The sequence below is a fragment of the Desmodus rotundus genome, chromosome 2 (assembly GCF_022682495.2).
Source record: "Desmodus rotundus isolate HL8 chromosome 2, HLdesRot8A.1, whole genome shotgun sequence".
Lineage (NCBI taxonomy): Eukaryota > Metazoa > Chordata > Mammalia > Chiroptera > Phyllostomidae > Desmodus > Desmodus rotundus.
The window spans coordinates 104,518,664-104,530,723 of record NC_071388.1 but is presented as its reverse complement, the minus strand read 5'-3'; the positions used below and the strand labels follow the sequence as shown (position 1 = coordinate 104,530,723).

General features: G+C 42.2%; 1 protein-coding gene across 4 annotated transcripts; it reads left to right on the top strand.

Moving 5' to 3' along the window:
- The first annotated feature begins 85 nt into the window (after positions 1-85).
- On the top strand, positions 86-11,394 carry NCBP2 (nuclear cap binding protein subunit 2). Of its 4 annotated transcripts, none has more exons than XM_024578119.3 (5): positions 95-244; positions 430-545; positions 7,477-7,658; positions 9,783-9,921; positions 10,877-11,394. In XM_024578119.3, the coding sequence occupies exons 2-5, from the start codon at positions 456-458 to the stop codon at positions 10,946-10,948; spliced, it is 483 nt and encodes a 160-aa protein (XP_024433887.1). In that variant the 5' UTR covers positions 95-244; positions 430-455; the 3' UTR covers positions 10,949-11,394. The 4 variants fall into 4 exon arrangements, with proteins under 4 accessions (XP_024433888.1, XP_024433887.1, XP_053774477.1 ...); XM_024578118.4 differs by having other exon boundaries at positions 97-218; XM_024578120.3 differs by lacking the exon at positions 430-545 and having other exon boundaries at positions 86-244.
- The last annotated feature ends 666 nt before the right edge of the window (positions 11,395-12,060 follow it).

The following is a 12,060-nucleotide window of genomic DNA, read 5'->3' as shown; positions in this document are numbered from 1 at the left end:
GGACTACGTCTAAGCCCGCGCCGCCCAGTGACGACACTGCCACACTGGGATTGGGCGACAAAAAGTACGACTTTCTGCAGTCGCCGTTGCGCGTTTCCGGCTCCGCCGCCTCCGCGGCAGCTCCTTGTTCCTGGAGTGAAGGAGTTACGGTCCACATCTCTGCGCTATGTCCGGCGGCCTCCTGAAGGCGCTGCGCAGCGACTCCTATGTGGAGCTAAGTCAGTACCGGGACCAACACTTCCGGGTAAGGGAGGCCGGACCGCGAGAAGGGAAGGCCCTGGGCCAGAACGCTGAGAGTTGGTTTTCTCTGGTCTCATCCTGTCGTTTTCCATTCTCTGGTTTCCCGAAAGTCGAAGTGAGGCCCGGTGCCTGCTGAGGAATGGATGCCGAAAGGGCGTTTGGGTATCACTGAATCCCCTTCTCTCCTAGAAAGCGCCTTTGAGGCTCGCCCTCCCATGCCTTGCAGCCGCTCTCTGTTCCTGGGCCAATGTAGAAGAGTTCGAGTGGCAGTAATGGTGGCTCACGTTTTCCTGGACTGTGCCTTGGTAACTTTCTCATGAGGGGGAGGGGTGTCCTTCTGACAACTGGAGTGTGTGGAGACGCCTTCCTGACCCAGATATCGGGATCCAGGGCCTTTTATTATGTTTTGAATTCGTTTAGATTAGCCAAACTGCCCGTTGGCAATTCGAGTTCTTTTCCTTCCAGGCAGTGGGTGGGACACAAAGTTGAGCCGAGTCTCCACCCCAGGGGAGCCATAGGAGTGGGGAGATGGACCAGCCTAGCATGTTAAGTGTGTACATCAGCGATTTTCAATCTTTTCCATCTCACTGCACACATAAACTACTAAATCTGATCTCACCAAAAAAATAGGTATGATTTTGATCCATTCACACCGGACAGCCTTTGTGTTGGCTGTTGTCATATTTTTTTAAAGACTTGATTTGTTAAAGATGTTAAAGTACTACCCCAGGCCTATAGTCCCCAGGAATACCAATATATCTTGCGAGAGAAGTACCACACTCATATCCATTACTCAGCTCGCACATTTAATCAGAGGATTTTGGCATCTGCTAGGTTGTCTTTCCATCCATGATTTCTAAGGGAAAAGAGGTCGGGTATTGCATGTTTTAAAAATTCTTGTGGCACAAGGGTTGAAAATCCTGGTCTACGTGTCAAAATCAGAACTGCTGGGTCTCAGAAGAGGAAAATTTTAATTTGGCCTATGTCATAGATTTTGTGGAAAAAGAGAAGGCAACAGATATTCAAGGTGGTTTATTCGCTAGCAGCAAAGGGTGGGGTGGAGCGAGCCTCCTTAACCACTGCTATCCAGTGCTGTTGCTAAAGCCCTCTGCTAAACCCTACGGCCCTGCATGCCACTCAGGATGGCTGTGAATGCAGCCCAACACAAAATTGTAAATTTACTTTTTTGTGTGTATGATTATGTGTCCCAGTGTGTTCAGTGTGTCCCCGAGATGCCAAAAGTTTGGACACCCCTGCAAGAGAGAGAGGGAAGACAGTGTGCGCACTCCTAAGAGCTTGTAATCTCATAGTAGGGACTTTATATTATTTTTATTTATTTTTTCCTTACTAAACACTTTCTTCTGTCTGTAGATTCTTGGGGATTTTCTTTTTTTTAAAAAAAATATTTTTTGATTATGCTATTACAGTTGTCCCATTACCCCCCCTTCCCTCCACCCTGCACACCCCCTCCCACCCACATTCCCCCCCTTTAGTTCATGTCCATGGGTCATACATGTAAGTTCCTTGGCTTCTACATTTCTTATACTATTCGTAACCTCACCATGTCTCTTTTCTACCTACTATTTATGCTACTTACTGTACCTTTCCCCCCTCTCTCCCCCTCCCCTATTGATAACCCTCCATGTGATCTCCATTTCTGTGATTCTGTTCCTGTTCTAGTTGTTTAATTTGCTTTTGTTTTGGTTTTAGGTGTGGTTGTTAGTAAATGTGAGTTTGCTCTCATTTTACTGTTCATATTTTTTATCTTCTTTTTCATAGATAAATCCCTTTAACATTTCATGTAATAATGGCTTGGTGATGATGAAGTCCTTTAACTTGACCTTATCTGAGAAGCACTTTATCTTCCCTTCCATTCTAAATGAAAGCTTTGCTGGATACAGTAATCTTGGATGTAGGTCCTTGCCTTTCATGACTTGGAATACTTCTTGCCAGCCCCTTCTTGCCTGTAAGGTCTCTTTGGAGAAATCAGCTGACAGTCTTATGGGAACTCCTCCGTAGGTAACTGTGTCCTTTTCTCTTGCTACTTCTAAGATTCTCTCCTTACTTTTAATCTTGGGTAATGTAATCTTTTTTTAATATATTTATTGATTATGCTATTACAGTTGTCCCATTCCCCCCCCCACTCCAGTCCATCCTGCCCACCCCCCTCCCTCCCACATTCCCCCCCTATAGTTCATGTCCATAGGTCATACTTATAAGTTCTTTGGCTTCTACATTTCCTACACTATTTTTACCCTCCCCCTGTCTATTTTCCACCTATCATCTATGCTACTTATTCTCTGTACCTTTCCCCCTCTCTCCCCCTCCCACTCCCTTAATGACAACCCTCATGTTCTAGTTGTTTGCCTAGTTTGCTCTCGTTTTTGTTTTATGTATGGCCGTTAATAACTGTGAGTTTGCTGTCATTTTTACTGTTCCAATTTTTGATCTTCTTTTTCTTAGGTAACTCCCTTTAACATTTCATATAATAAGGGCTTGGTGATGATGAACTTCTTTAACTTGACCTTATCTGAGAAGCACTTTATCTTCCCTTCCATTCTAAGTGATAGCTTTGTTGGATACAGTAATCTTGGATGTAGGTCCTTGCATTTAATCTTGGGTAATGTAATTATGATGTGCCTTGGTGTGTTCCTCCTTGGGTCCAGCTTCTTTGGGACTCTCTGAGCTTCCTGGACTTCCCGGAAGTCTATTTCCTTTGCCATATTAGGGAAGTTCTCCTTCATTATTTGTTCAAATAAGTTTTCAATTTTTTGTTCTTCCTCTTCTCCTTCTGGCACCCCTATAATTTGGATGTTGGAACATTTCAAGGCATCCGGGAGGTTCCTAAGCCTCTCCTCATTTTTCCAAGTTCTTGTTTCTTCATTCTTTTCTGGTTGGATGTTTGTTTCTTCCTTCTGGTCTACACCATTGATTTGAGCCCCAGTTTCCTTCTCATCACTATTGGTTCCCTGTACATTTTCCTTTGTTTCTCTTAGCATAGGCTTCATTTTTTCATCTGTTTTTCGAATAGATTCAACCAAGTCTGTGAGCATATTGATAACCAGGGCTTTGAACTGTGCATCCGATAGGTTGGCTATCTCTTCCTCGCTTAGTTGTATTTTTTCTGGAGCTTTGAAGTGTTCTGTCATTTGGGCCTTTTTTTTTTTTTTTTTTTTGTCTTGGAGCATCTGTTACTTAAAGGGGCGGAGCCTTAGGTGTTCACCGGGGCGGGGTAATGCTGGTCGCTGTGCTGTGACGCTGTACGTGGGGGAGGGGCCGAGAGGGAGAAATGGCGCCCGCCTCACTCTCCTCCGGATTTCAATCTTTCACTCCGCTACCCACAATCAAACTGGGCCACTCTGGTGCTGGTTCCCGAGTGGGTGGGCTTGTGCACGCTCTAGGCCCCTGTGGGTCTCTCCAACGACCTCTCCTGTGAGGCTGGGAGTCTCTCCTGCTGCCGCCCCAACCCCCACGGGCGTTTTCAATCAGAGGTTTGAGGCTTTATTTCCCTGAGCTGGAGCCCTGGGTTACCCGGTTTGCTTCGCTCCCTGCCGTTTGTTGGGTTTATCTGTGGGCGAATGTGGTGCCGCGGGGTGCTACCCGCTGCTCTGCCTGCCCCGTTCTCCGCCACTCTGGGTCCGGCCCTCTGGGTTTATCTGTGCAAATGTGGGGCCGCAGGGTCTGCTAGTGCTCAGACTGCCTGCGCCATTTGTCCCACTCTCCGCCGGTCTCAGTCCCTCCACAGCCACGCGAGTCCTCTCCACCCCGGTGCCCGTCTCCGCCCCTCCTACCAGTCTGGATGAATGGTTATTTTCTATTTTCTTGGTGTTGGTCCCCCTTGCTGTTCGATTCTCTGTCAGTTCTGGTTGTGCGAGGAGGCGCAGTGTGTCTACCTACGCCGCCATCTTGGTTCTCTGGGTAATGTAATTATGATGTGCCTTGGTGTGTTCCTCCTTGGGTCCAGCTTCTTTGGGACACTCTTGAGCTTCCTGGACTTCCTGGAAGTCTATTTCCTTTGCCAGAGTAGGGAAATTCTCCTTCATTATTTGTTCAATTAGTTTTCAATTTCTTGCTTTTCCTCTTCTCCTTCTGGCACCCCTATGATTCGGACATTGGAACGTTTCAAGATGTCCTGGAGGTTCCTAAGCCTCTCCTCATTTTTTTGAATTCTTGTTTCTTCCATCTTTTCTGGTTCACACCGTTGATTTGAGTTCCAGTTTCCTTCCCATCACTATTGATTCCCTGTACATTTTCCTTTATTTCACTTAGCATAGCCTTCATTTTTTCATCTAATTTGTGACCAAATTCAACCAATTCTATGAGCATACTGATTGCCAGTGTTTTGAACTGTGTATCTGATAGGTTGGCTATCTCTTCTTTGCTTAGTTGTACTTTTTCTGGAGCTTTGATCTGTTCTTTCATTTGGGCCTCTTTTTTTTTTTTTTTTTTTGGTCTCAGCGCAGCTGTTCCACAGTAAGGGGCAGAGCCTTAGGTGTCCATCAGGGTGGGGCAACCATGTAGTTGCCTGGTGACACTGTGTGGGGGAAGGGTCCGAGAGGGAACAATGTCACTTGCTCCACTGTTGTGCAGGATTTTAGTCACTTCCCCCACTATCCCCAAGCAAATTGGGCCCTTCTGGTGCTGATTCCCAGGTGGGTGGGTGGGTGGGTTTGTGTATGGTTCTAGACCCCTGTGGGTCTCTCCAATGAACTCTCCTGTGAGACTGGGAGTTTCTCCCGCTGCAGCCTCAACCCCCACAAGTGTTTTCAATCAGTGGTTTGAGGCTTTATTTCCGCGCCACTGGAGCCCTGGGGTTCGGGGTCTGACGCTGGTCCACTAGCTGCTACCTTGCTGCGAGTCCTCACCGCCTGGTTGCGCGTCTCCGCCCCTCCTAACGGTCTGGATGAATGTGTCGTCTTTAACTCCTTGGTTGTCTGATTTCAGTATGGTTTAATTCTGTCAGTTCTGGTTGTTTTTTGTTTTTAAATTGTTGATGTCCTTTTGCTTGTGTGAGGAGGCACAGTGTGTCTACCTATGCCTCCATCTTAGCCGGTAGTCCCTCATAGTAGGAACTTTAAATGGAGGCAAATAATCAACACCTAGAGCAGACATGATAAGTGTAAAGGGAGGAAAGGCTGTGAGAATTCAGAAAAGGGATATAACCCTCGTGACTTGGCAAGAAGGGGGCACATACTGAAGAAGGTAGGGGTGGGGAATGTGTAAACAGCGTTATTAGAGTAGGAAAAGGAAGTTCTGTTAGAGGCCAGATAGAGGACGATCTTAAATGCCTTTACTCAGTCAGCTGATTTTAAATGTGTACCAGGTGCCGGGCATGATTTTCACTTCTGTCACTTAAAGAGTTCTCATTACTTTAGAAAGTTCCACATCATAACCATCTTGAATTTCAAGCATCCTGAAAAATTGAAACTGAAAGGATTCAACTTTTCCTATTCTTCCCCGAACTCTAAAGGCTGTAGCTTTATTTAGATAGTAGTAAGATACTATCATGCAGAATTTCTAATGTTCCCTGAATGGAATCCACATTAGTATCATACCTTAAGTACAACACAGTTGTCTTGAGCCATAGGCTATTTGTTTGGATATTATTTGTGTGAGTAAAGTAGAAAGGAAAAAGAAATTGCCCTCCTGACCATAATTTTAACAAATAAAACAATTTCTATTACAGCCATAACACAAAGTGCATCTAATGTCTTATTCCAAAGTTCTGAAAACCTAATGTCTTGTGGACTTACTTTTTAAAGGCTTTGTTTATTTATTTTCAGAGGGAGGGGAAGGGAGGGAGAAAGAGGAGAAAAACATTGACCATTGCCAACTGGGGACCTGGCCTGCAACCCAGGCATGTACCCTGACCAGGAATTGAACTTACGGACTTTCGATTTGCTGGAGGATGCCTGACCCACTGAGCCACACCAGTCAGGGCACCCTGGGGACTTTTTAAGGAAGTATGGGATTGGGTATAAGACTGGATTTGGATTCCAGCTACAACTACAGAGTAGCTGTGTGACCCTGGACAAGTCTTTTAACTGTCTTTACTGAGTGTAGAACAAATTAGGACGTACCTAACTCAGTTCTCAGAATTAAATGAGACCTCATATGCAGAAGTCTCTGGCCTGCAGTCCCTTGATTCTCACTAGTCAGGCATACTTTCCTTTTTCTTGTTTATGATATTTATGTATATTCATACTTTAGAAAATATAAACTTGGAGCGTATCCTTCACATTGTTCTGTACTTTTTTCACTTTGCTCACTATTATGGAAATGTTCTATATCACTGTATGTGGATGAACACTTTTCTTGGGGCTGCCTAGTTTTTTTTATTGAGGTACCACGATTTAGTTCATCATTTTCCTTTTGATGTAACTAGATGGTTTCTCTGTTCTGCCACTGAACGTGAGCACAAGACCTATTACTCTGAGAACTGTGCTACAAAGCATTTGTAGATGAATAATGCAAAGTTTTATTCTCAGAGTGAAGAAACTGGGTTAGTATTCTAAACAGACCAGTAAATGAAAAAGCCGTGCCCTTGGGAAAGTGCTCTGGTGGCCTAAATATGATTCTGCTCAGCTACTTCCCAAATTTGAATATGACTGTGTGGCTGGTATTAGAGCCCAAACATGGGTCTGAGGGCCTGAGAGCAGGTCAGCTGGTAGGTCTTCTATTTAATCAGCGCTTGTCCTCCCCAGCGTGGAGTCTAAAATATTTTCTCCTAAACTCAGAGAAAAATATATGAGCATGTAAACTACCTAAGCAATTGTTGAACATTCTCTATGGGAGGGTTACAGTGGTACCCTGTCTCTGCAAATCCATTTATTTTTCATTGCAAAGGTTAAAAACGCCCTATCAAATATATTGGTTCAGGGTCTAGAAATTGAACTTGGACTATTAGAAAAGGAGCCAGTGCTGAGGATGAGTGTGCAGGAAACAGCATGCCACTTGTGTGCCAGGCAGTATGGTACAAGAGAAGGAAGGCTATGTGCACTGTAACTTTCAAGTCACGGTCCTCTATTAAAAGCAACCTGGACTTTGCGTAAGTGTTTCATAGATTGTGAACACCTCTCCCCCCACCCCTTTTTTTTTTTGGCAAGGTATTTGTCATAGATTGGGAGGATGAGAGAAGCTGATTCCCGAATTAATGAAAAGTTTTCAAATACTAGCAATACTACTTAAGCAGGGCTCTTCTTAGATTGTGTTAACTTTTTCTGTTTGAAATTCTAGGGTGACAATGAAGAACAGGAAAAACTACTGAAGAAAAGCTGTACATTGTATGTTGGAAATCTTTCCTTTTACACAACTGAAGAACAAATCTATGAACTCTTCAGCAAAAGTGGTGACATAAAGAAAATCATTATGGGCCTGGATAAAATGAAGAAAACAGCATGTGGTTTCTGCTTTGTGGAGTATCCTTCCTGTGTGTCTGATGTAGCTATTGGATGAAGGTGGGATCTAGAGCAATTAGTCATCTACTTAAAAAAAATGAGTGAGGATATTTGCTAATTAGCATCCCTAAACTTCTCTCTCTCTCCTTCCTCCATCTACTCCCACTTTCTGTCCAGTATGAGTGTACTCTTACATTGTGAAAGCTGGTAACGTTCATATTCTGTTTTGAAATCCATGCTTTGTTTACTTACTTTAAGAAAAACAATCTTTCAAGAATATATGCTCATGGTGTTTTGAAAAGTCAAGAGTATAATGAAAATAAAATCCCTGTACCATTTATGCCCAGAGACAATCAGTTACCAGTCTCTTGGGTGTCTTTCCAGAAGAAATCCTGTGGGTGCATGGTAGTGTACTGCATGCACTATGTTTTTTTCACCTCTTCGAGGTTGTTCCACATTAGCACATGTAGGTCTACTTCTTTTTAAAATGGCTTTATAGTATGTATCTCATATTATTAGGTGTATATAGCTTGATTTTTATAGGTCAAAACCAAAACTGTACTTGTGATCATTTTTTCTCTTCCTGGACATTGTGAATATCAGAACTCCCGATTTACCCTGTTTTTTCCCCTAATATCTTTCTTTTTGTGGTCATTTTGTTTTATAGGGTGAGAAACCTTCCAGATGTGATCTAACATGTCTTTTGAAAATTTTGTGTCCTGAATTGTTTGTTTGTATTTATGCTGTAAATTTTCCATGAAGGTTGGGTTTCCAATCATAATGAGGAAGAAGGCTGCTCATTTTGTGGACCCAGGCAGAGCTGCTCTCTCAAGTTGTTGCCTTACCTTTCGGATATGTGGGTTTCCCAAATGCCATAAAGAATTGTATTTTGGCCAGCTAACATCAAGATGGTGTCCTAGTTCCTCCAGACAGTTGGTTCAGAGCCCCAGCATTTTATTTGTATTTATCTGCTAGCAAGTCTTTCCACATAGACTGTTAATTAAACCCTATTTGCAGCTTCACTTCTTATTCAACTATGAATTAAGAGCTTCCTGGGTTTCCTGTCTCCTCTAAACTTCTTTAGAATACTTCAGACTGTGACTTACTTTCATCCATTAGCACTCCCACTGGCTTTTGTTAAATCACTAGTCTGCCAATGGCCTCTTCTATTTTCTGGGTGTATGTTTCTTTTCTCTCATTTTAATGGGTCTTGAGAAGGAAAGGAGAGAAATGTACTCACTGTTAGCTTGACCCAGAAACCTGACTCTTGGTTTGGTATCTGATTTCTGGGCTCTGCAAGCTTCTTCCTTCCATTCTCCCTTCACGTGCAAGGAACCAGAGTGCCCATGTTTTGCTTTTGCCTCTGATAGCAGTAGTTCACAGGGGGCAGGGAGAACAATGAAAACACAAAAGACAAAGAAAATTCACCCTGTACGTCATAATCAGTCTGAGAGCTAGAGTATTTTTGCTTTTGTCTTATAAGTCAAAGATGAACGATCATAACGACAAATACCCAAAAGAGAGGCTACCATTGGCACTGTTATTTTTGTTTGCCCTTTTAGCATGCATTTCATTCAACAAAAAATTATTGAATACCCACTATGTGCTAGGCATCTTGTAGGTTCTAGACACTGGAATTTCAGCAAGTGATTCCCAGTATAATTAAAGACAAGGGAAAAAATGTCTAGATGAGCATTTCTCAGTCTTTCCTTTTAATGAAATACAACGGCAATTCCATATGCCCAGTGACCTCTTTTATTAAGGTTGTTCTTGAATACAGAGCCCCAAATTTGGACAATATTGATTCCTTGGGTAAGTGTACATTTTGTGGCCTAAACCTGCCCTAAACATATTTTATATTTCACAAATAAAAATATGGGGAGAACAGGACCAAATAATTATTAACAGGATTACTCATGAAATCATGATCAATGTAGCCATGGATAACGTCTTTTTGACTCTAGTGCTTCTGGGCCAACCTCAAACAGTCCTGTGCAAACCAGATTATTGTCTTTAAACTCCATTTGGTTAGACTAGTTTTTGTACTTTTTCTTAACAACTCAGCTTCATTTAGCTGCTGCTTGTTGTATTTCCAAAAAGGTTTGGAGAAATGCTATGTAGTGTTCCTTAATATTTACACTTAAGATACTATTCAAGAGCAGATGCGGAAAATGCCATGCGGTACATAAATGGAACTCGTCTGGATGACCGGATCATTCGCACAGATTGGGACGCAGGCTTTAAGGAGGGCAGGCAGTATGGTCGTGGACGGTCCGGGGGCCAGGTATGCAGGGTCTCTGGGCTTAGCCTTTACCTGGGATTCCAGTCCTAATGACAAGTGTTACAACTTTGTGCCTAAGGCCCTGGCCAGGTAGCTCAGTTGGTAAGAGCATCGTACTGATATGCCAAGGTTGCACGTTTGATCCCTGGTCAGGGTGCATATTTATGCATTCATTGGTTGATTCTTATAAGTGGAACAACAAATCAATATTTCTATCTTTCCCCCTCTCCCTTTCTCTACCTCGCTCTAAAAATCAATAAATTTTTTAAAAAGGAAAAAAGAAAAGAAAAAAACTTTGTGCCTGTAACTTTGGCTTGAAGTGAATCTCAAATCACCCATTGGGATTAGTAAATTATTTTCTTAACCAGTGAAATGGTATATTCTGTACATTTCCACAAGCAGCTATTCCATTCCTGGACTTTAGGTAGGGGCTATATTTTCTACCTGTGAAAGTGTCTAGAACAAAAGCAAAATGTATTGAAATGAGTTTTGTTTTTATTTTGTAATAGATAACTGAATTTAAGTACTTTGGAATGTGTTATTTTTAGATGCTGGTGAATGATTATGTACTTGGTGCTTGGTAAAAACAAAACAAAACCCTTTTAGGTAGTCTCATAATTCTGCACAGCAGTTAAGCTTTTTTGTTTTTTAAATCCTCACCCAAGGACATGCTTATTGAATTTAGAGAGAGTGGAAAGGAGAAAGAGAAACATCAATCGGCTGCCCTCCCCACACTGCCCGACCAGGAATCAAACCTATCAGATAACACTCCAACCCAGCCACACACGCCAGGGCAAGGCAGTTAAGCTTTGAATTAGTTGCTTTAAAAAATTACATCCTGCTTGAATGTGCGTTCCCATTGTGACATCTGAAAAGGCTTAGCTATTTGACATATTTGTGGGACGTACTTGTTACACTAATCTTCTCTATACTGTAACTTTTGTTCTTTTCAATTAAGGTACGAGATGAGTATCGACAGGACTATGATGCTGGGAGAGGAGGCTATGGAAAACTAGCCCAAAACCAGTGAGCAGTAAGACTACCACCAAGAAAAATTCACTCCTTTGGCCTGCTGAGTTTCACATACGTTACCCAAGGTCTGCAAATCTGCTATTTTTCCTAAGCTTTGAGAGCCAGAAGCCCACTTCATGGTTTTCCTCTGAAAATTATTAAAGGACAAAATTCAAAAGAATTCCTTTAATTCTAGTCTATTAGCCATGTGTCAGGTTACCATGATTTCCTTATCAGGTCAAAAATTGTGTTCCTTGGCAACAGATTTTATCTATAATGTTGATCTAACAAAAAAAACCCACATACATTGCCAAAACACTTCTTTTAGGAAAATTGAAAAAAATTAAAAATTTGTTTGCCATATTTATGTCTAAGTAGGTCCGTGGTCTACACTGGGGCCTGGAACTACTATTTAAAAATTTTTAAGTTTCCTTGAGATAAAGTTTAATAAATGAAGTTTTGTGATATTGTATAGCTTTTCTTTTTTTAAAATCCCCACCTGAGGACATGCCTGTTGGTTTTAGAGAGAAGTGAAAGGAGGGAGTTGGGGGGCAGAGACATCGATGTGAGAGAGAAACATCAATTGGTCACCTCTAATATGCCCCCAAACCTGCAACCTAGGCATGTGCCCTGACTGGGAATTGAACCCATGACCTTTTGGTTTACCCAGGGCAGTATTCTGTAAGCTTTGCTCTAAATCAGGAACAAATGTTTGACAACTTATTTCTATGTTGAATTCTAATTTCTAAATGCAAACTTGAGTGTCAAGAAAACTCCCTAAATAGTTGGTCCAAAAGTAAGCCTTACAGTCCCAGGGGATACCACCCACTTATATATCAGGAAGTTAGGTATGGGACTTGAAGAGTATTTACTAAACACCTTTTTTTCCAAAAGATGTGTTTTTCCTGAGGCTAAAAAAAGTAAGGGTTGATTTTTATTACAGAGAACTTTGAATACTCTAAAGGAAGTGGGGGACACTGTCAGTAAGAAATGGGTTGAAATATCAGAGGACACAAGTTAAAACATTGCCTTGATATGTTGAAGGTTGCTGTGAGGGCCATCAGATTTATTCTTTTCATTTTCAGAGTGGTCTTGGGAATGGGGTAAGTTTTTAAAAAGAACTTAAAGGTC